Source organism: Sinocyclocheilus grahami, unplaced genomic scaffold, assembly GCF_001515645.1.
Source record: "Sinocyclocheilus grahami isolate Dianchi unplaced genomic scaffold, SAMN03320097.WGS_v1.1 scaffold57.1, whole genome shotgun sequence".
Lineage (NCBI taxonomy): Eukaryota > Metazoa > Chordata > Actinopteri > Cypriniformes > Cyprinidae > Sinocyclocheilus > Sinocyclocheilus grahami.
In genome coordinates, this window is record NW_015505236.1 from 1176957 (window position 1) to 1202909 (window position 25953).

Sequence of the window (25953 nt, forward strand, 5' to 3'; positions counted from 1 at the left end):
TCCATACAAAGGGCATTTAAGTGTGCGAGACGTGAATTTAAATTGTATTTATTTACAGAGGTATATTATGTCCCACTTCACGCTTCTCTAGTAAGTTTCATCTGTGTGTTTAGACGCTGCAGGCAGCAGCGCAGCGCAAATCTGTAAATGAATATTCCGAAGTGAAGTAAACTTCAACGGATTTCCCCTGCTCAGGGAGTAAGGAGCAATGGACACTGTGTAGGAACCATGTCAATCGGAACACAGTTCATGCACGGAGCTCACTTCTAACGAGATGATCTGAATCAGGTGTGTTAACAATGAGAGACATGCAAAACATGCAGAGCAGGGGTACACGAGGACTGGAATTGAGAACCGCTGGTCTAGAACAATTCTTACAAGTACAACACGACATAGCTGGGAGCCGCGGACAGACGCAGAACGGCGCCGCCGCTGTGCCTACACTCATAGAAAATAATGTATTTGAATTTTAAAGACGTGGTGCGACGCTGCGCTTCTCGTCCGGTGCACGACCGCCTGAAACGCAGTTTTTTTCACCTCCGTGCCCAAACGTCTTTGTTTGGGCTTCCGAAAGCAGATGATGTCAGGAAACAGTGGTTGCAATTTACTTTTTAACTCTGTTCCTGAGCATTATAACCCCAATTTGCTATTGTGTGCTGCGCATTTTACTGAGGACAGCTTCCACAAGGGGGCGTGGCAGTACTGAAGCACCGTCTAAGCTGTTCGCCAATCACAACGCACTGGGAAAGCTAACCAATCACAACACATTTCGTTTTTCGGAAGGTGGACCTTCATCAAAGCCGGAACTAATTGAGCCGTTTGTACCAGGCTGGGGAGAAAGGTATTGTAATAATGTAAATTATGTGAAAAATAATGCGTTTTTCGAACCACCAAGCATGAGAGCATGTTCTAGTACACCCCCAAAACAAAATCAAGACTTTGTAAAAGAGCATAATAAGACCCCTTTAACTAGTTGCTTATTAGCATGCCGATAATTAACATATTGGCTGTTTATTAATACTTATAGCACATATTCTGCATGACCATATTCTACATCCCTAATCCTTTCCCAATACCTAAACTTAACAACTACCTTACTAACTATTAATAAGCAGCAAATTAGGAGTTTTATGAGGTAAAAGTCATAGTTAATGGTTTGTAGGGCTGTCCTCGACTAAGGATTTTTCTGGTCGACTAGTAGTCGTTCATTTTAAGCATTAGTTGACTAATCGCACGTTTATTAATAAACCATTTAAATCATTATTATGAGCCTTTCATTGCCTACGTAGCCTAATATGCACTCAAGCGCACTGATAAAGCTTGCCACAGTGCACCGGCAGAAGTACAGTTTTGGGCAAAGTTACTTTTAAAAGTAATGCATTACAATATTGCGTTACTCCCCAAAAAAGTAACTAATTATGTTACTTAGTTACTTTTTATGGAAAGTAATGCGTTATGTTACTTTTGCGTTACTTTTTAAATCTGGGCAGGGCTTGCTTGTTTGTTTTTAATATAAAAGTTCTATTTTTAGCTAATGTAAATGCCCTTTCACACCAAAAAGTGAAAGGAATAACCCTCAGGCTGAAGGAAAAGAAAATCCACGTCTGTACAGTAGAACACAGGAGAAGAAGGTTCAACACTCTTTAGCAATAAAAAAAAAAAAATGCAGCACAAATGTTAGTCAATCTAAAGCCATTTTTGCTTATTAGTGTGGTTAAACTGGATTATCAAAAGTCAGCTGCAAAGACATTGGTTAATAAAATGGGATTAAATAAAAATATTATTAAAATAATTAGGGATTAAAATAATATTTGTGTTATTTAACATATTTAATTATTGCAGGTTTGTGTCTCATTCTTAGTTTGGATTTCACTGTTTTAATTCATTTTGATGAATACTGAATCTTTTTTTTTGTGACTAAGGTGAATTAATGCATGTTCACATTTAGTCTAGAACTACAGTAACATCATGTTTACTCAGTGCACACAAAGCCTCTGTACTTCCGATTTCTCTCAACATCACAATAAATGGCTAAATTGTCAGTCAATAACTGGCGTTACTTATTTGAAAAAGTAACTATTTTTTCTTGTAAATTGAAAAGTAATGCGTTACTTTACTAGTTAGTTGAAAAAAGTAATCTGATTACATAACTCGCATTACTTGTCATATGTTACCCCCAACACTGTGAATGTATCAGTGAAAAACAGTAAGGAGACTGCATTAACATTTTAATAATTTTCTAAACTAGTGCTTTTTTTGTTTTCGGTTTAAGAGATTAAGTTGGCGACGCTGACTCGTCATCTCCGCATAGTGATGCGCCTGTATGCATGTTTCATACGGATTACATAATCTGAGAATATTTGTTTTCCATTTGAATTGGTTAATTTGAAAGTAGACATTTCACTCTCTATAGATATATTTTTCATATTCGTAAGGTAAAAAGATACACTGAGTTTCGCGTCCAAGTTCACAGAGAATGAGACGGCAGAAAGCGCATCCTGTTTGCTTTCATTATTTCACAAAAGCGCAATTTGTTTTTATTGTGAGTGCACTCAAATAAACGTAGTCGTTACAGAGTTGAAAGATGTATTACTCCTATCTGTATGAGCAAAAATGACCAGTATTTTAAGAGCAAGTGAGCACAGCGGCGCCTCCATCTGTCCTGCAGTGAATGCTACTGTTCAGTTTCCACACTCCGCACAGACACTGAATAGCGCACATCTCTCTTGGTTAACATTAGATTGAGCGGCCATCTAAAGTTGCTAATACTGACATATTTCAGATGATAAGCCATATTTGAGGTCGATGAATGATAGGTGAGCATTTGGATGTCCTGCCCGATGTACTGTATTACCACATAGACCAGCCTTTAACGATCTGTCCATCACGGACTGCGTGACTTCGCCTGTGTAATTCTTTTTATTTATTTATTTTCTCTGCGACTAACAAAATTTTGGTCGACCAGATTTAGTCGACTATTAGGGGGCAGCCCTAATGGTTTGTTAATAGCGAGAATTGGACCTTAAATTAAAGTGTGACCATTTATTTTGATCATTTTAATGCTTCCACACTAAAGTGTGTGTGTATGTATATTCAGTGGTTTCATTCTTCAGCATTGTTTATATCTATGTATGCATTTATGTATTGTATGTGTACTCATTGTATGTATGTATACAATGACATTGAAAAAATCTATAGTAATTAGAGCATTTAATCTGTATGAAGTATGACCGCTAATATAGTGAAAATCAATGTTGTCTGTTCAGTGGGGTTTCTAATCATGTGTTAGCTATAGTCATTTAGAGTTGGATGTGATGTTCATTTACATGGTTTGATGTACTTTGTGTAATGAACTCCAGTATCAATTGATGATAATGATCATTCTCTCTCATTTTAAAGCTCAAGTTCTTATCTCTAGTTCTTTTATTCTGGCGGTGTACTATTGGTTTTTCCGTTCTTTTTTTTATTTTTATCCCGGCTGCATTTTTACCTATCAGTTTGGATCTTCTTTGCCAGGCCAAACTCTCCCTCTGTCAGCGAGTGTTTGCCTGGGGAAAAAAGTGATAGCAGCACATTCACTGTCACACTTATCCCCCCTCCTCCGTCGCTCTTCCTCTGACACTTCAAGTCTGTTTGTGTTTGCTAAGCCTGTTTTCTAAGCTCACTTCTCAAACTTGTTTCACATCCAATTATGGGTATTAGAGCTGCAGCGGGCCACACTCCCCCATCCCCCCTTCTGCTTTGACCAAGTCTTTTTCATTCAGGACACCTGGCTCAGCACTCGTTCCCGCTCGCTGACAGCCATGCAGACGAGCTGTCAGCAGCACCTGCTTCTGAAAGTAGCACTGCTCCAAAATGCTAGCAACAGCTTTACCTCAGAAGACCAGAGACCTGTAATATAACCTGCCATTTTTGGATTTTTTTGTTTTTTTGGGGGGTCCCACGTAACCTCAAGACCCACTGGATGACTGGAACCCCCCCCCCCCCCCTCCCCCCGCAAAGCATTGAATCATTGGCTGTGTTTGAAAGCGAAAGAAGCCTTGCTGTCTCGCTGCTGTTAGTCAGTGACTATGTATGAAGGTTCCCTCTGGTTTCAGAAGGCTTCCAGAGGACCTTCATGTCTAATGATCTTAAGCAAATTCAAGTATGAGCTTTGGAGATAGCCAAGTGAATATTTAATGTTTTTTTTTCTCAGTAGAAATGGAGTCATAATTTAAAAAAAGAACCTTTATATATAAGTTTGCTGCTTTCATCCATTCCTTCAAATGCCTTTTTTATTCTTTCCTCCAGCCGCATGCACAGGATAGCAGAATATAAATACATCTTTGCTGCCTTCAAAATCTGCCCAGGCATCTTAATAATATACAGGATGTGATGCAAAGATTGGATTTGGGTTTGCTGCCTTCCTACGGTACCATTGTATACTGCCTGCAAGTTTTTCAGTGTTCAGACACAGCCATCTTGTTTAATTTGGTAGTTAGGATCAGGAACCAAGAACCGGCTTCTTATTCAGACATAAATATAAATATAAAGCTTCTGAGTCTGTCATTTTAAAGGGATAGTTCACCCAAAAATGAAAATGACCACATAATTTACTCACCCTCAAGCCATCCTAGGTGTATATGACTTTCTTCTTTCAGACGAATCCAATCAGAGTTATATTTAAAAACATTCTTGCTCTTCCAAGCTTTATAATGGCAGTGAATGGGTGTTGTTTTTCAATAGTCCAAAAAAAGTCCAATAAAACGCATCCCTCACACAGCTCCGGGGGGTGAATAAAGGCCTCCTGTAGCGAATCGATGCGTTTTTGTAAGAAAAATATCCATATTTAAAACTTTATAAACACTAATCTCTAACTTTAGCTAACTGTCATACGCACGTTCATAATAGAACGCCATTCCGGCCGATGACGTAGGACGTTGTCATAGTGTAAACTCCGGTGAGAAGCAAAACAAAAGACTGGTCACGAATTAGAAGTAAACAAACATTGGTTCTCGTGAGACTAGCATATTCTCACTGGAGCTAACGCTATGCTGACGTCCTACATCATTGACCGGAACAGCGTTATATTGTGAACGCGCATATGACAGTTAGTGCAATTGAAGTACAACATCAACTCTGCATGGATATTAATATCCAAAATATAGTGAAAACACTTTATTAGCACAGTAACAAGATCGGCAGTTTAAGACATTAACTTGTAAGCACAAAACACAAGATACTTCTCTTTTCAATATAAATAAGGCTTTATTGGATAAATCTTAGATATATAAACTGATCTAACACATAAACATACGCACTCATACATTCACACAAGTTGCAGAAAGTTGAGAAAGTGAGGAAAGAATGAGTTTAGAAGAGTGAAAATATGAAATCTCAAGTTTATAGCAATATATGCTATTGCATAGACCTGAACAACCATCAATCATCTAATTAACCCTCTCATTGAGTCTCTCAATGAGGCTATAAACTTTATATTAAATGCACCAGTTCAGCTAGAATCTTGAGGTTGTACTTGCTTTGCCTTTGTGTTAAGGGATTCCTTTTTGTTGTCATCATTGCAGAAAGGGGTTTCCCAAGGTTGCTGATTGGCTGGAAGTTCAGTGGTGGTTTGTAGTGAAGTCTTGGGCGTTGGCTGAAGTTGCGGAATTGTGGGCTGGTTGAAGTTTTAGACGGGCACACGAGGTCAGACAAAATACATACACAATGAGTGATTAGAACATTATAGACAAATGTGTGGGTTACATACATGCTATGAAGTTATGCAATGGACTGATATTCATTTATAAGTCCTTTTAAGATGATTTTAGATACATCCACATATGTAAAACACAGTCTCTCTGTCGTCCTGTGAACGTGAGGGTGTGCTTTGTGAGGAACAAAAAGGTCAAAAGGTCTAGAAGGAGCCTGGCCTTTGTCCTGTGTGGGGGAAACCAGTCCGAGGAAGTATGTAGCTCATGATTTCTATCACAGATTTATGTGTGATGGTCAGCTGTGCATCTCTTTGACCATTAATCTTGGTTACTTGCCCCTAATTTGGCAAACTCCTTCCTGAGTTGGGAGTCAATAAGTGTTCTTTTGTGTTAATGTTGCAAGCTGTTCTGTGAAAGCACTGGTTGGTTAGGCTTGCTTATATACACCTAGGATGGCTTGAGGGTGAGTAAATTATGTGGTAATTTTCATTTTTTGCTGAACTATCCCTTTAAGTGAATGACCAAACGAATGACATTCTTATTCTTTTCAGTTTTATGAACCGAACCCAGTTGCAACATTTTTATTGGTTTAAGTACTTTATTAAATGAATAACTATTTATTATTAAAAATGTCTAATAAATTATCTGTATTATTTTATTTATATATTTTTAATATATTCTATGCATTTTTAACAGGCCTTAAATGCGATCCTATATTGCATTTATGGTGCCTATAAAAGAATCCTTAATGGAACCATTAAGCAACTATGTTAAAAAAAAATCAGAAACTTTCCTTTTCATTTTGTTTTGTTGGTGGTTTAAATCCATTTGAAGTCTGTTTTAATCAGTTGAAATTGATTTTATTCAAAGGCGAAAGCATCTGGCAAACACATCGGTCTCAAAATATCCTTCTCTCTCCTTGTGAATCTTAAAAATGAAAAATCAACTCCTCTAAATCTCCTCTCATTAATATGCTCCCATCTACTTCAGCTTATTGCTTATGAGCGTGTTATGAAAACGCACACATGCTTTTCATCCTTCTTGACATTTATTCGGTTTCACCTCGGCTTTGACTTATTTCAGCGATGCTGTGCTTGTGTGGTGTTTCTGTTCTGCACAATTGTTCTGTTCTGCACAATTGTTTTTCTTTCCCTCTTGGAAATAATGACTAGGGATAATTGTGGAATACAGTGTTCTTGATATCTGTGCTGGAGCACTAGGGTGACCCGTAATTACAATGAGTGAATACAGATACAGTCACACACTTGGATTCCTGCTAAGGCCCAGTAATGAGGTTTGATGCGTTGTCTGAAGTGCATGAACCTGTCACCTGTTTAGATAAATCCAATGCGCTAACACCCGGCAGCGTAGGTCGGAAAATTCACCCAGCGACCTGGAAGGACGCAGCCGGCTTATTGCTTACTGAACAACAAACTGATTAGCTTGCTTCCTAGCAGAGAATTAATTGGGTTCCTTGACACTTAAAATTAATTTTCATTTTTTAATGCCCTGTGCGAAAGCAGGGCCGCAGATAAATGAATGTGATGAATGAGAATACTATGAGTGGTGTGCCATGCGGAGCCATGGCGAGATGAATAAGACCTGAATCCGTGGATGTAGTCAATGGGTGTGTATCGATCTAGGTGTGTAAATATGGCAGAACGAACTGACATAATTTCCCGTTTGTATCCAGCTTGATGGATAATCACTCTTTTGTCATGGTGTTGTGAATGTTTGTGCTTGCATGATTGTTGTACGTGCTTGTGTTCCAGTACCTGCAATCACCTTCTTGACAAGAGATGTGTATAGTTCTCTTGTAAAATATATGTTTTGAAGCTTGACGTTCTTTTAACACGTTGAAAGGGTCACTATTTTTGAAGTTGTCACACAAGCTACTAAAAAAAGACTTGGAGAAATGGATTTTATGCTGTGAAACAGCTAGGTGCTATATAAAGCACTACATTAGGCAGTGAAGTAGCCAGATAGAGGACTGTGTCTGACAATCAGTTACAAAAGTTTTGAAGCTATTTCTGTAGTTCAGACTGCTTTGTGAGATTCTTTGAGACTGCTACCCACTCGTTCAGCACTGTTTGAAATTAAATTTTTTGTAGGAAGTTTTAATTCTTGTCTTTTTTTTTTGTGTACTTCATATATTTTTTGTCTACTTCAGGTGCAATGTGATGTATTTTTAGTGGGAAGTGATTTGCTTAGAACTTAGACAAAAGACAGCAAATGTAAAGTTAATCACTCACTTTTATGGTTTGCTTCATGCAGAGTAAATGTTATTGTTAGATGAAAATGACATTAAATACATGTAAAATATGAAAGTGTGAAATGCGCAAAATAAGTATTTTGTAAGAGACCTTGCATAGAGGAAAAATTAGAAATTAAAATGCTATAAAAATAAATGTAAAAATATATGCAAAATGTTTTTCTTTGGTACTATGCATAAATTCAAATAAATTGAGTCTAATTCAAATAAATGTAAAATATAAAACATGCTAAATTAATGTTTTTGTTTGTTAATATGCATATAAGTAAATATGCGAATTCATAGATACTAAACAAGGTAGGATTACATATAGTGAAAGGATGACAGGAATGTGTTCCCTCATAAGCATGCCTAAAATAGTCTAAAAATATCAAAGACAACATACACCATGACCTGAAGGATACACTGTTCATTCAAAGAAAGGTTTTCCTATGAATTAATTAGTAGAAAAGTCAATTTCTACTGTGCATTTGTGTGTGAGTCTCTGCTCACATTCCACAAGGTCATAAAAGTATCTGTGTCAGGGTTGTTATGGAACCAGCGGCCTGTTCGGCTTCCTGGGGTGTTACAGTGTATTTGTTAAATCTAGCTAACAAAATATATATTGTGTGTTTGAGTGGTCCAGACGCTACAATATCAATCAGAAACAATGATCTAAAATAAATTTTTGTGTAAGATGCATGCATAAATAAGACAGAAATATAAATGATATAAAGTAAGTGTAAAATATAAAAATTCAGAAATATATACGTAGTTTGATATTTGACATGAAAACCTAAAAACGATATAGCAATAAAAGTTTTATAGAAAGTAAATGTAAAAACATATGCACTCATTTTTTTTGTTGACTTGAATGCAATAAATGTTCATTGTTATGTTAACAAAAATTAATGCAACATAATTTGTATTTTCACTCTAACAAAAAAACAAAACAAATGTTATATGGAGCAGGATTTTGGACCAGTGAGATTCAGAATAGAAACCAAGCAATTGACGAGATGTCAGGAAAAAAAAAAACATTTACATACATGAGACTTACTATGTTGCATCTGGTTAGGATGCACCGTACAAGTTTAGGTCAAGTGATCAAGACTTTGTTAATTTAGGTTAATTTAATTTTGGTTGTATTAGCATATGTAAATAGAATATCCTAAAACCCAAAAGGCACTTTGTTTCATGTTCTCTTTTGTGTCCATCCTTTTCAAAAAATGCATTTGAATTTGCACTCTTATGGCCTTTGCCTTCACTTTCAAGGTCAGGATTTTGCATTACTCATTTTTTTGACTCATTCATGCCTGTTTTTCTGGCCAGGTGTGGCCTTGCAACCAGGACAAACATGTCAAAAAGTGACATGATGCGTCTGTCAGGCAAAACGCCGCTAACCCAAATATACCCTGACATATGATTTCCATAAACAAATGAATGCAAGTTCTGAATAGCAGACTGGAGCCTGCCTCCATGTCTGTGTCACTTACTCTGTGTGACAGCTGACGAGTCGCCGGGCAGGTGTGAGACTCGCTGTAACGAGCAGCTAATGCTCACCGGCTGAACACTTCCACACCTGAGAGTCAAAACCAAGCTTACTCATATTCACATGCCTTTAAGAAATGTCACATACTACAACCTGCTTCGCAACAGCTGCCGAGCACTAGTGCTTTTTAAACAGCATATTTCACTGGTAGTTTGATGCAAGTTTGTCAATGTGTGTGTTTTTAGGTGGCTGAGATGCACGGAGAGCTGATAGAGTTTAACGAGAGGCTGTACTGCTCCCTCATGGCCAAAGACAACCTGATCGGACAGATGAGACAGGAACTCATCGACCTGCGCGGGCCGGTAAGCAGATGCAAGCACACACACACACACTCCTCTCTGTGGGTGTGTGAAACCGTACCCTCATTGAGTGGTTGTTCTTTCTTCTCTATCTCTGCAGTCCAGGCACTCTGGGCAGATCGCTGTCTGCTTCCATAGGTCTGCCCCCTCGTCCATCATCAACTGTCTGTCTGTGCCACATTACTTTCCCGTGTCTCAAACGCAAGCATTTACCTAGCTAGATAAACAATGGCATACTATAGATTGCTGTTTTGGAATAAAATTAAAAATTTTTGTGGTTTTGGAATGACATCAAGTTGACAAACTAAGACTGTAAACTATACAGGGAACCCTGTCAGTTGGTACATTAATATTAAATATTCATATTAACAACAGGCTCCAAACTATGCAATTCTGCTGTTTATTTTTTGTATCAACAATCAAAATGTTTAATTCAAATTTTAAATTCAAAGTTTTTATTTTTTAATGATATAATTATGTTTCTACAATTTCTTATCGAAATATAAAACATTTAATAATGGCCATCATAAAACCTTTTGCAGAATAGTTTTTTTCAAACATACTTTACTGAAGACATCGCTAACTGGTTGATTAAATATATAAAGAACATTTCATGTAGTGAATATATTTATCAAAGATTTATTTTCTAGCTAACTAATGAGCTGTGGCCATTGAATAGCTTTCCTGAGTTAAATGTGATGTGACGTATTGTTTACAAGCTGTTTTATTGATGTCTTTCTGTGGTTGAAATCTGAAAAATTTCATATACAACAGTACAACAAACAGTTGTTTCAACATACCTTCTGATCTTCATTAATTTCTGTTTCTTGCTATAACTAATAGTGAAGAGGATGTGCCATTTAAACTGATCAATCAGTCACGCCACGTTAAAGAGCATCAAAACTACATTTATTGTCTAAATTGTGTGATGAAACTTACAGAATTTGAGAGCTCAGACCATGTTTTATATCAAAAGCTTATTGTGATTACTGGATGGCAGGCAAGCTACGAATGTGAAGTTTTGTTCCAGCATCAACAGGAAACAGCATAGATTACATTTTAGATTAAGATTTTAGGGTCAATATTTGTTCTTTAAATTAAAGATTGATTTAAATCTGTTATTCAATATTGTCAACCCAGCCCTCACACTCAGGTCATTCCAAATTTATATGCTGTTATTATTTTCGTAGGAAAAAAAAATAGCTGAAGAATCACTTCACGGTTTTATGTTATATTAATTTATATTATATTTAACATATGGTTAACGTGTCTAAAACAAAGTCAGTTTGTAGTTTAAAGTAAAATCTTATGGGAGGCAATTATAACAATGAAACACTCATTTTATTGGTTACAATACAAATCAGTTAATGCAAAAATAAAACTTAAAATCAGCTAAGCTAAAAACTCTATTATCAAACTTTAATCAGCAATAGTGGCGATAGGGTATCAGGTGTCCTTCATGCTTAATGCAGGCCGCATCTGAAGAGAGATTTACTCCTCATTCTTTTTATATTTCTTTTTATACTTATTATACTTCTTTTCCAGTTCCATATCAATATCTATGACTGCGTTATTGCAAGTACTTTCCATAGCATTCAAGCATTTTTATACTCAAACATATATGGCATTAACCTAAAAGAAAGCAAATAACATAACATTGAAACAGGTAAATATCAATATCAGTAATCCAAAACATTATATGAATTGCAATATGCATTTCCAAGTCTTCTGAAGCCATGTGATAGCTTTGTGTGAAGAAAAGACAATAATAATTTTTTTTTCAACAATTAAAATGAGTTTTTTCCCCTTCCACAAAGCTATTTTAGTTTTTTGGATGAAGTGTCCATTTAATTTGACCAGTTTGTCTCTAGTGGCACACTCGGTCACTGTGTGCTCTTTCCTGTTCACTGCTTATCTGTTGGCCACTGATTACTTTTTGATACATCTGACAGCAGTGGCTTTGAACCATGGCCTTCTGTAACTGTGCTGAACTGTATACGGTGAATGGTTTATCTAGCCTCCATGGCTCATGTGTCCATTCCTCTCTGGTGCCACTGCTTGCCAAGATGCAGTAGCCTGTGACCCCTGTAAATGCTGACATTACCACACTTTCACCACGAGATAAGATGCACACTCAAATAGGATTAGATCATTGTTCCGGGTTGGGCTCCGGTGTTTTCAGGAATGAGGGGTAAATGTGCAGAGCTTTATATAGATTATCTAAGTAGTGAAGTAATTTCCCATCAGCATTATAGTACACTGAAATGCCTTTGTGATTTTATGTTTGACAAAATTTGCTTAGGGCAAGTGGTTTTATTAAAGTTGTATATATTGTACATACAAGTTACATAAAATGTTATGTTGATAAGTAAAAACGTTTAATGTTCTTTTATGTTCATCAAGGCTGCATTTATTTGTCTTATATAGTCTTATATTGTGAAATATTATTACAATTTGAAATAAATTTTCTAATTATATTTTAAAATATAATTCATTCCTGTGAATTTTTAGCAGTCAATACTGCAGTCATCAGTGTCACATGATCCTTCAGAAATCACTCTACAATGCTGAATTTATGCTCAATTAACATTTCTTATTATTATCAATGCTGAAAACATTCTTTGAATAGGAAGTTTAAAACAGCATTTATTTGAAATATAAATATTTCACACATTTTTACTGTCACTTTTGATCATTTTAATGTATCTTTGCTGAATACAAATATTATTTATTTATTTATTTAATCTGGCAGATTCCAAATCTCTGAACAGGATTTTTTTTACTGCTTGCCTAAAATTGTATTCATTGCTTATAATGCTGGAAAAATAGATTGTATTATCTGTTTTGTTGAGATGCGTCAATTAAATCAATCTATTATGACACAAATAGGCCCTTATGAGTTGAACATGTTCATTATTATAATGTGTGTGTGTGTATATATTAGGGATGGGCATTTTTGGCAATTTCTCATTTCGATCATTGACAGGTTTCAAAAACGAGTACTCGGGGGGCGGGCATTGCCGTAATGGAGATAAAGAATATATCTGAAGAATGTTATAAAAATGAATGTTAAAAATAAAATGACATGAAAACCTGTCTATGAAAACATGAACACATGATTAGAACACTGTTAGATTATGATTATGATGCAGAAATGTTATTAAAAAAGAAGCATCTAAAAAGGAATAGCTGCCTGGGGTGAAGCTGAAGAGTGACTTTATACCAATGAACTGAAGCCCATTCTATGACACATCCTATGATATTAATCAGATATCTTAGATACATAACATAGGCGTAACATTACAACTTGTATCTGCATAAAAGGATGCAAATGCCAGTGAACTTTGTTACGTGCTATAGCGCGCGAGAGAGAGCTCCCACCGTGATGTGCTTTCATAACAGCGCGCTGAAACGCTGAGAAAGAAAACAGACAGAATTTACTATAGATTTCACATTCTATAAAGTTCTAATTACAATGCTATGTTTATGAAATTCCAGTGAACTTTAAAGGGGTCTTCGGATGGCCATTTTCCACAAGTTGATATGATTCTTTAGGGTCTTAATGAAAAGACTATAATATACTTTGGTTAAAATTACTCAATGGTAGTGTAAAGCAACATCCTTTTTTACCTTGTCAAAAACAGATCTTTTTACAGCAAGCCGTTTTGTTGCATGTTCCTTTAAATGCTAATGAGCTCTGCTCACCCCGCCCCTCTCTTCCGAGCCGCTCTCTGAGAGACTCTTAACTTCAACCGCATTCATCGTGAAACTGGCTAACTAGCACATTATTAGGAAAGGCGATTGGCAAAGATTCATAAAAATAACCTTATACTCACATTTTCTGTTGGTGAAGCTGGATCACGAATGATTTGCGCGAACATAAATGCATTTAGGTAGATCGGGGTGCATTCCCTTAAAAAACAAACGTAATCAACTGCATCTTCAGCGGCTCAGATGTCGGGAGTAAATGACGACTGCCATGTTCATTATTACATCCAACAACAGAACACCTAAATCACTTAGGAGACATTCTTGTCTATACCCGCTCTGACATCGAAACAATGGCGGACTGTCTACAGCTCACTCAGGGCGGATCTGTGCTAAAACCAAAGACTGACGCCACTGTCAATTAACAATCGTGGGAGGGGCCTGTGCAGAACTACATCATTCTACCAAGAATCTGTGAACGGCTTGATACGAGAAAGGGGTTTGGAGTTTGGGATTTAAAAAAAAAAAAAAACACTGGGTGGATTTCTATCAATATAGGGTGGTTGTGTACACACACTGCCAACACATGTATGTTCAAACAACATGTAAAAGTGAATTTTGCATCCGATGACCCCTTTAAGTTACGTGCTATAGCGCGAGAGAGAGCTCCCACTGTGATGCGCTTACATAACAGCGTGCTGAAACAAGGACAGAATTTATTATAGGCTAGAATTCTATAAAGTTCTCATTGCTATGTTTATGGCAGATTTGTGCTATATTTTCATCTACATTATCAAGTGATTCCTGAAATCGCCTGCACGTTTTCGAAGCTGTATGAAGTACGAAAACAATTTTAATTGAAGTATGACTGTTGAACAAATATGACGAAAAAAGCACTGCTGCATTATTATAACAAGTATTTAAAAAAAAAAAGAAACACCTAAAAGCAAAATGACCGTCTCAAATAACTCCGTCAATATCAGGCATTGGATTTGAGCATGAAACTAAACACTGGTGATATACAGCGCATTCAGCATGTTAATAAATGTTAACATCCCAATGCATCCTATATTAGATTAATCAGATATGTATGTAGCTAACCCAGACATCACTACGTGACTTCGAAGCCATGCTTCTCTCTTCTCACCTCTATACTTTAGACCGCATACAGTTTTTTCACTATCATCGTTTTCATGATCGATCGTCGCTGTCACGGCCGAGTACTCGATCGCTGTTGCACATCCCATATATATACAGTATATTTATATGTATATATATAGACACACATATATTAGGGATGTGCAACAGCGATCGAGTACTCCGCTGTGACAGCGACGATTGATCGTGAAAAGAAAACCACAATTCCATTCAGTTACAAACAATTCAGTTATTTCCTGATGCATAAAATCAAGTACTCTCCTACTTTTTAAATAGCTAAATATCTTGTTTGATTCAGAAACATGTTATATTATGAAAGCAAATGACAAATCCCAAGTTTTTTTTGGGTCCAAATTCATTTTTTCCCCTGTAAATATCACTGGACTGTCATGCCTGGAAAGTAAGCTACAGAATATACAGTAGCTGGTTTGGAAGTTTATACAACAGTACAGTGTTAATCAGCAAACTCAGCTCGATGCAAATGGAAAAGCTCACTATGGCCTCATGCGCTCTGCCTTTGGACAGGTGCCAGGGGACCTGAGCCAGACCTCTGACGATCCCAGCCTTTCTGACTTCGAGACGTAAGTGGCCTCCTACTCACTGTTCTTTTTATATTTGTATGTATTTATGTTGGAGGTGGTGTACAGCAAGCCTCTTTTGAGAATCAAATCGATGGTATGGAATTCCATCGATTTGAATCGATCTGACTTTGAAGACTGCTAAAAATAGGGAAGCTGAATGCTGCTTCTGTTTTTATATTTTCTTTCTGTTTTTACAGAGCCTCCATGCACTTCTTCCACATAGCTATAACCTTTGTAGCTGAGAAGATTTCAGTCATTAAAAATGGCTGAATTAAAGGCATACAATGTTAAACTTGTGTGTTAAGTAAAAGACAATTTTTTCCCAGTAATGGCTCAAGTATTTACTCAACTGTTTTTAGTATTGGTGTCAATATTTGTAATTTTTTCCCCCTCAGTTTGTCAAAGGAGTGATTTTTCATACCCCTGGGCCGATAAAGTGATTGTAGCTACACTAATCTGTTGCTAAATGACTCTTCTGTTAAGGTTCTCTAATTAGACTTTCCCAATTTGTTTTTTCCTTCCTTGTCTCTCTAAGAACACAACGTGCCCTTATCAACGTGTGGATCCCCTCTGTGTTCCTTCAAGGTCGGGCTGCCAACGCCTATCATGTATATCAGGTAGTTCTTTTAATCAAAGTTTAATCTACCATGTACTCTGAAAATGATTTAATCTTCTTTTAACCACCCTTGTCCTCACAGTGTGTGTTGCTCTGTCTGCTGGACTGTACAGAAAGTTCGCTGACTTAAGCCAAGTACGGTGTTTCTCAACCAGAGGGCCTTAGCAAACTTCTAGTGCTGCAGGATGACTTAAAAGTATTTAAATTATTAGATAATAGTATAGTACAACACCAAAACTAGAACGTGGATATGCAAAGTGGTATTGGTGCACACTAGGACTGTGCATCTTTGAGTAAACTACGACTCGATTCGATTCACGATTCATAGGGTTATGTCAGTGCCATTATTCTGTCTCAAGATGCACTCATGAAATGTTTTTTTTTTTATAAGGCATTTTTATAAAAGCTGCTTAAATATCTTAATTTAACTAAGGCCTCAGCCCCATCTGTGAAACCGGGCCTAAAAGTACAATTGCAGGGTGTTTTTATTAAGTACATAAACATGTAATTTTATTTGTAGTATACTTAGCATGAAATACATTTATTTTAAATATATTTTAGTATATTTATTTTTCACTAGGTTTTGTAAAATTCGTGTTAACTATTGTGTAGCATAGTGTGAATGTATAGGGTAACATTTTATGTCACACCTTTGCATGATATGAGTTTCTTTATCTTATTTTCATAAAATACAATGCTACAGCATTTAACTTTTTATTTTTATCGGCGAATGAGGATGCACTGTTTGCTATAATCACGAACGCAACTTTCATGCGTGTGATTGACAGATAAACCTCGCTCTCTTATTTCAAGGTTGTTGTTAATGCTGTGGTTATTTAAAGTTTTCATTTGTACATTCGGTTTAACAACATTAAGTTAAAAGTCATTTATCATTCAGTGAAAATACATGTATGCTTTTAGACACTTACATTGTTTTTGCTCTGTCCAAATGCGCAGCCTTCAACTGCTCAGCTAATGTCAATGGTATGACTGAGAGCCACTGAAAACAGAAAAGTAAAAACTACTTTACTTTAGCAGTACTGGCCACGAGTACTAAGGAGAGATCACACATTGGCAGCTCAAAAAATGTGTTGTTGAGAGCTATGCACAAAGCACGAGCGCAATTCTGTGACAGGCGATAAATAGTGGAGTGTGTGAAAGAGAAATGTGAGGGCACGAACAACGCTGTTCAAGGTCCCCATTAATTTGTGCTTGTAAAGCATTGAATCGCTATAGAAATCACAAGTAATAGTTTTAAATCAATTACTGCCTGAAATCAACAATTGACATTTCAAAAATTTGATGTGTGAATATAATTTATTTAATACACGAGTTTCACAATTTGAGTTGAATTACTGAAATAAATGAACTTTTCCACGACATTCTAATTTATTGAGATGCACCTGTATATATCATATTATATTATATTATTTAAAATAGACAAAAAAAATTGAACATACAGTAAAAGCAGCAATATTGTAAAAATATGTAATTTTAGAACAAGTGAAAATTCTGTCACTTCTGATCATTTAAAAAGATCTTACCTCAAATCAATAAAAAAAAATGAGCCGATATGGGCCGATACCGATATGGTGGCCGATATATCGTGCATCCCTACTATTTATAATTATTAGACATTATATCGTGCTATTCTTATTTATTTAGTCGTTGATTTAGATTAATCAATTGTCTCTTTGTCGCAGCCCATGGCAGTGTTTGTTGATTGAAAGGGAACAAATTAACTAGCTATGAGCTCCAAGAACAGAACCGTATTTTTATAAATATACTTCTGCAGTCATTCCACATGCTAACTGGTCTTTTAACAATGCCAAAGTGTAAAAGCACAGAGTGTGATGTGCCTCCATGTAAATCCACTGCAATAGATCCTCAAAATTCATTGACATAACTAAACATCATCATGGATGACGGTACTTTCTGATCTATATTGAGTGGTTCTATAATTCAGCAACAAAAAAAGTAATCTGGCTTCTGAATGTTTCCTTTTATGCCTCAGTGGCTCCAGAGTAAATTTTTTTAGTCTGGAGTCCTGCATCAGGCATCCCCTGGCAGCAGATTATGGCACATTACCACCACCGTCCAAAATTGCAGCTCCTCCATTTCCCACTTTTGTGTTTCTGCCTCTCGTCTGTGCTTCGAAATTACCCTCTATAAAATAAATCAGACTGCTTTTGGATTCCATAGAAAAAATGTAATTGATCTTCACTAATATTACCAGAGCTTTGTTTTGCTGTGAAGAATTCTACCACCTCCGTTTCATGTCACATAATGAAAAAATATAACAGCTGCCTAAAACAACTCATTCAAGCTTATACAATTTCGCCGGAAAGGGTTATTAAAAAAGCAGATGTAATGACTGTTATAATGTGGATTTACAGGGGCTGTGTCGTTCTGCTGTTTTCCTTTTTTTCAGTGCAGACGTTCTTGGTGATATCTCACAGAAATGGCCTGTATTCTGCGTACGGTTGTGCCCATTTGATGCACTGTATGTGTGATCTGTGGTTTCATTCTCAAGTGTTAATGGTGCTGCTCTGCCTTTGTAAATGTCCCCTGTAAATCAGTGTTGCTGCTGTGATAGTGTCTTATTAAGGGATTTTATATGGTGGCAGGCAGCAATCACACCTCTCATCAGTGGTCATGCAGTTACAGGATACACATTTCTCTCTTTTCATCTCCTTGTTCTTTTCTCCTTACCCTTCCCTCATATCTCCTTTCTTCAAAGACATCAGAGGTGGAGACGAAAGGTGTGCACTGCTCCATAGATACAGACAGGGTCGATGCTGCAGGGGCCTCTCGAGGGGCCGTCCCCGCACTATTGTCAGTTACACTATTATCCCTCTGGTTGAAAATGAATGTTGACCTAGGTATCTTTTCCCAAACAGTTCCTTGTGCTGCCCCCTCTCTCTTTAGTTACTGTCTGTCTGTATATCAATAGCATAAGTAGTCATATTATTCGTATCATTCGTATTGTTTTTATATATTTATTAATATTGTTTTTTGGTAACACTTTAGTATGGGGATCAATTCTCACTATTAACTAGTTGTTTATTAGCATGACTATTATTAACATATTAACTGTGTTTTAGTACTTATAGAGCACATATTCTGCATGACCATATTCTACATTCCTAATTCTACCCAGTACCTAAACTTAACAACTACCTTACTAACTATTAATAAGCAGCAAATTAGGCAAAAATCATAGTTAATGGTTTGTTAATAGCGAGAATTAGACCTTAAAATAAAGTCTGACCTGTTTTTTTTTTACCCATGTATCTGCCTGGTCTTATAATTTCTTGTAGCCCATATTAGGGTTTACATAAAAAATGCATGTTTTTTCAACTAGGTACTTTTTATTGATGTGAAATTGTTACAAACATGATCTGTGTGTTCTAACAAATTAATAGCTGAATACTTTCAGTATTTTTGAATACTGAATACAAATTAATAGTTTTGAATACATTTAGTTTTTTCATACTAAATGGAGATTGAACATGAATAAATACATAAAGATATAAAACACAAAATAGATAATCGACTGTATCTTCACAAATCCTTTATGATGCTTTTAAATCCATCATTTTGGTGTCAGTTTATCTCTGCAGGTTATTAGGTTATGGGATGTGACAGCATCTCTAAAATATATAAATGTGTGTTTTGAACAGATTATACATATGCATGTATTAACACAGCTGTAAATTTCATTTAACTTATTTAGAACTGTTACATTTTGTTAAGATCATCCTGGCATAGACCTCAAGAGTAGACTGCCTGTGTTACACACTCTAATGCCCTCTACAAAGTAATAGTGTTTTTGCTTCAGAATTTAAAAAGGGGCAATAATAGCTTCCTTTGCAAGGCTTTCCCTGGTGTTACTGCACTTTTTCCTGTTCCAGTGCTCTGGGTTTGCTCTTAGATTTCTGCAGTGTACATATACAAGCACTGAACTCCTAAGTCAGAATTCATTTTTTTTTTAAATGAGTTATTCCCTTTGATCAGCAAAACCAGCTGAGCCCAGTGCCTCCGAACTCCTCAAAGTTCTTGTTTTTATGAACTAATGAGATTTGATAACTCTTGTTATTTTCCCTCTCCCTTTTATTTCCATTCTGAATATTTCCTATAGCTAATGATTAGGGTAAGAACACAACCAAATGATGTGCTTGTACTTGTGTCTTCTAACGTGAATGCTCTATGGTAACTGAGCATTGGCATTATGTAAGTTCATGCTAAATGACTTCTCTAGAGATAGCATTGAATATGCACACATAAGTGACTATTGAATTAGTATAAATCTGTAGAAAAGTGGACATCTCCATAATTCATGTCATCGTCTCTTCCCAGAGAAGATATAGCGAAGTCTCTAATATCAGTATCACAGCCTCCAGTCGCCTGCCCATTAAAATAGTCTCATTTAAACTGAATCTTGCTTGACTTAAAAAGGAAAATGATAGATGTCGCATGCATGAGCATGGCGCAGTGCGCAAAGCTGAAACTTGCATATGTATTTTGAAGGATATTACGCTGATTATAGTGTAACGATGATCAGGATGGTGAAGCCGGTGATTATGATTATAATGAGAATCACGATGACGTTTAGTAAGATTATGATTCTCATTGCAGTCAAATCATCGCCGGGCTGTTATTAATCACAAAGTACTTTGCACGTCGACGTTAAAAATTGCCCGCTGGCTATTGTGCCACTCCATTTGATTGAAATCTGGCAGGGAGGGCACTCGTGATGAATGGATCATTGCTCATTTTTCTTGGTTGTATACGAGACATCTTCTATAGATAGGAAAAGTATCCAGCTGTTCTGTAGTTTCTTGTTTTCATTCAGCCCCTTACACTCAGAAAAATGTTTAGGCCTAAATTTAAATGAATAGTTCATCCAATAATAAAAATTTGCTGGTAATTTACTCACCCTCAGGCCATCTAGAACAAGAAGATGATTTTAGCTGAAACCAATGTTGCCTGGTGTTTCATAAGTAGCAAGTCAAAGGGTTTCTTTACTTTGAAAGCCAAAAAAGCACTTACACGAAACACAAAATGAATACCCACAGTTCCTGACAATATACTGAGGTCATATGAAGTAAAATGATTGGTCTGTGCAAGAAACTGAACATTATTACCTGTAATCCATAACCTCAGGCAAGTGATTGTGGAGCTCAAGCTTTTTGTTGCATGATGATGTTTGTGTGGTAAATGGCGTGAACTGACATCATTGTTGTTTACATGCATCCCGCCTCTCTCTTGTAAACAACAATGGTGACAGTTACAGGTATTGTTGTTGTAAATAATGTTTGGTTTCTTGTACAGACTAATCGTTTCACTTCATAAGACCTCAATATATTGTCTGAAGCCACGGGTATTAATTTGGTTCTAATTTTGCTTTTTTGACTCAAAATGAAGAAATATTGGATGACCTGAGGGTGAGTGAAATAACAGCACATTTAAATTTTTGGATAAACTATTCCTTTTCGATTATTGTATTTGAATTACATATAAAAATGTCCATTCATTTGGATTACTGTTTTACCATAAACTACTGTAATAAGCTTAACGTGCTGTCATACAAAAATGAAGCAGACATGATTTTGTAATAGTACTAATACATCAATTGTGTTTTAAATATACAATAACCAGGTTTATATACTTATCATTCATAAATTCAATTTGTTTAAATCTCATACATTTTAACTAATTAAATATTGCTTATTCCACATCTAGCAATTTTAGCCATGTTCGTATGTTTTACCTAAATACTTTTAATAGTTTTCAAAGTCAACAGAGTTATGCTGATTCTAAGATTCGAAGAATCAGTGGTGGCCAGTTTAAATAAAAGCATTTTGAAAATATAATTGAAATAAAAACAAAAATATGGAAATAGTTCATAATGAACTATACTGTGATTATTTTGAGTGTAGAAATCATACCTGTTTCTTGCCTTTTTTTAATTGACCTCTGTCATTGCCAACAAAGGGTATATTATAACAAAGTATTGAGATGAAATTTTGTTATTGACCAAATACTTATTTTCCACCATAATTTGCAAATAAATTCTTTAAAAATCCTACAATGTGATTTTCTGGATTTTTTTTCTCATTTTGTCTCTCATAGTTGAGGTATACCCATGATGAAAATTACAGGCCTCTCTCATCTTTTTAAGTGGGAGAACTTGCACAATTGGTGGCTGACTAAATACTTTTTTTCCCCACTGTATGACTGAGAAATATACATCACGTAGGTAGACTTGTCGCGATAGACGGTGCTGACGGTGATACTGTTGTTAAGCCGAAACACCGGTTACATCACTTGCCCATCGACCCCCACCTTCGTTTTGATTTTTTTATAGTAATAAAAATCATTTAGTTCAATAAAAGAACAGACACAACAATTAAAAACTGAACGCGGATGCTCAATGCAGCGTGCCGAACCACAGACGCATCAGAGGTCAGATTTCATTTCTTCAGTGAGGAGAGTGAGTCGAGCTGACTGACAAGAAGAGTGGGGTGAGACAGACAAGACGATCGCGGATGATTTAGTTTCGAAACGAAATGCAAAAGCGCCTGTTTGGCAGTATTTTGGATTTTGAAAAGCCTTTTGACTTTTGCCGTTTATCTAAGGTGATTTTGGAAGTTTTTTTTAAACATTCGTTTCTTATTTAATTGGTTCCACAATGTTTGCTGATTTTTACTTTATTTAAACTTTGTGTAATTTATTTATTTTATTTGAGATCAAGGTGTATGCCGTACCTCCAAGCTTTCTTATTCGTTTTGCTAATAAACTAACTTTATGTAAGTTATTTGTTATTTTATATTAGGCATAGCCTGCCCTATATCATGGTGTATTTTTATTCATTTTGTTAATAAAAGTTCTATGTTTTATATATAGGCTAAAGTGAGTTTGACGATGTATTTTGTTGTTGCATTCAAGCAATTGACGCCGAATTGCCGCTAATTCGAAAGTGAAGCTTTTAAATTTAAGCTATTTAAAAGCGAAGGAAAGCGAGGAAAAGAGGGACAATTCAAACGAACTAAAAACGAACAATTGCATTACGCCGAATTGCCGTTATTTGAAAGTGAAAGTAAAATGCACACGCCGCTTTTGCAAGCTATTTAAAAGTGAAGGAAAGCGAGGAAAAGAGGAAACGCCCCTGCCCCCACGGTGATACCGGTATTATCGGTGTTGTCACACGTCGATTAATCGGTGGAAAAATTTCCTCACCGTCACAACCCTATCACGTGGATGCATGAATCACATGTCCAAATGAGTGGACATTTAATATGCAATTTAAATACATAGATCTTAAATGTAGGCCTAAATATTTTTTTGAGTGAAGACCTTGCAATACCAATTTTATTTCATGTATTATCAATCATACTGAGAGGTTTCCAGAAGTTTGTCATGGGTTATGGCAGGTCACTTTTTGCCATGGTATTTGCTCATGTCTGAATGGTTGATTATTAGGTTAACACCCAGGGAAGGGAGAAGGTGTGAGAGTGTATGTTTAACCTTTAGAATGGGGCTCGTTACAAAGCAGAACTGATCTCCTACTCATCCTCTTTATGGCGGCTATGGAGCTGCACTCATGACTAATTCATACAGAGCGGACCGCTGGAGCTCACTGGGGCCAGAACCTCACTGAACGCTGGGAAGGCTCAATGACTTCATCATAGCTGGATGAGGAGACAAGATGTCATTTCCCTGAAACTCCCTTTTCTCAGTTTCCCCTGCCTTTCCCTTCTCTGCTTTTCTCTCTTGGCTGCTCAAATGGATTTTCAAATCCTTTCACAAATATAATAAATTTGAGAGTGATATTGTGGCTATCAGTATTTCATGGATGCTTGATTTGGGCCCCAAGCAATATGTGCCACATTCTTGAATATTTCATTTCATAATAGTGAGACCTGTCTAGATGGACCTTTTTATAGATTATATATTTATGTGTTCTCCTAAACTGGCATATCAAAAGCACTTTTTTTGTCTTAACCATTCCATACCTTTAACCATACCCCTTAATCAACACAAAACCAGATGTGTTAATTTTATGTAAAAGAAAAAGTATGAAATACCACTGTAAATCTTTTAGCGTGATTTAAATTGGCCAATTATTGTCGTGATGCACTTTTAAACTCAAAGCAATCGATATGTGGGTAAAAAAAAAAACTGACTCGCCAATAAGTAGCTTCCTCTCCCTTATTATTGCTTGTTTGTCTATTACAAGTTTTGACAGTTTTGTGAGCAGAAAGACTTGACAGCGAATTATTTATAAATGAAGTCCAGATGAGACCTTTCAGAAGAAACGGATCACAATTTGAGTATCGTTGAGGCTCAACAAGCATGACATGTAACCTACAAGTGAAAGATGACATCATTTGTGCATATTTTTTATGAGAAAACCATTGGAGACCAGGAATAGAAACATCTTTGTTGTTTGGAAAATGTAGGGAAGAATGTGATAAAAATGTGATGATATTCCATTATTGCATATTTGCATTGAGTTCAATGTTTGCATTCCTTCTGCATTTGATGCAGTTTGAGAAATCTAGAATCTGTGTTTGTTATTTATAACTGCATTTGCGTTCTTGTTTTCTGTGCTTCAATTGAGACACACATACCCATATTAAGTAATTGCAACTGCCTGTTTAAACTTTTTAAATGTCTCAATTATTTTCAGGATGTGACATCTTGAATGAAATTTATCTTAAATATACTGTATATACTGTTTATGTGTGTGTATGTATATATGTGCGTGTATACACTACTACAATTCAAAACTTTGGGGTCAAACTTTTAAAGGAAGATTTAGTTTTGAAAAACTCGAAAACTGAAGGAAAGGGCTGAAATATAGAACTATTATGAAATATTACTTCTAAAAATATATATATTTTTTTATTTTAATACATTGTATAATGCAATTTATTTCTGTGATGCAAAGCTAAATTTTGAGAATCATTACTCCAGTCCACAGTGTCACATGATTCTTCGAAAATCATTCTAATGTGCTGATTTGGTGCTCAAGAAATATTTCTTCTTATGTTGAAAACATTTGTAATGCATAATATTTTTGTGGAAACCATGAAACCGCATTTTTAAGGACACTTTGATGAATAGAAAGTTCAGAAAGAACAACATATATGTAAAACATCAATCTTTTCTAACATTATACCACTTTTTTATGAATATAATATATCCTTGTTAAATGAATGTAATAATTGATTTAAAAAAATCTAACTGACCCAAACTTTTGAATGGTAATATATTTATCCTTGTAGTATTTATAGAACATTAGCCCCCTGTACAATTGGGTGTTTAAAAAGCAATGTAGCCAAAGTTACATGGACAAGGATCCAAATGTTTTTGGCTGTATTGAACTTGAGCATTTGATGGTTTGTTTGGTGGCATGTGCTCATACTAGTCCAGATTGCATCTTTATAGTTACAACACCCTCTAAACCTTTTATGGCAATGCGCCTAGAGCACATTGCCTATAAACTGGGATGGGGCTTGGGAAATTGAGAGAGAACTATATGAGATGCATAGTAGCATATCAGGAGCAAGTTAATTTAAGAAAATAAAATGGGCAATACCAACAGGTGAAATGACCTGTTTGCATTTCATTCTGAATGAATCTGGGTATGAGTGGGCTGTATAGTCAGTGTTGGTCCAGGATTTTGACAGTGGGAGAAAGTTCTTCTCTGTTTGAACGTGACTTTTGCGGTCTTAAATATACTTTTGCTTCATGACCCAGACTATGTATTGGAACTAATGCCCTTATACAAAAGTAAATAATCAAGCATTGACAATATTATTAATATTACCAGGAACTGCTTATACTGAGAGGAAAATTGAAAGATTGTGCTTTGTAATTCTGGTTGTTTCATGCATGAAACATTTCTATAGTTTCATGCTTTCAGCAGCCATTAATTGACCACACTAAACAAATTTAGTCTGGCACAACCATGTTTATACTAGCTGTATGTGAACTGTTATTTAAGTAATTGAATTTTGTATTCAATTATACAAAATATAATTTTGTATAATTGAATACAAAATTATATTTTGTATTTTGTATGGG

The 25953-nt window shown here is 35.9% G+C and overlaps 1 protein-coding gene across 1 annotated transcript in view; it reads left to right on the plus strand.

Moving 5' to 3' along the window:
• The window catches only part of snx29 (sorting nexin 29), a 227934-nt gene that overhangs the window by 92583 nt on the left and 109398 nt on the right, over nucleotides 1-25953 (plus strand). Inside the window, exons 16-18 of the mRNA XM_016270687.1 lie at nucleotides 9682-9798; nucleotides 15187-15242; nucleotides 15778-15859. Coding sequence (XP_016126173.1) covers nucleotides 9682-9798; nucleotides 15187-15242; nucleotides 15778-15859 — 255 coding nt within the window. The remainder of the gene's footprint in view (nucleotides 1-9681; nucleotides 9799-15186; nucleotides 15243-15777; nucleotides 15860-25953) is intronic.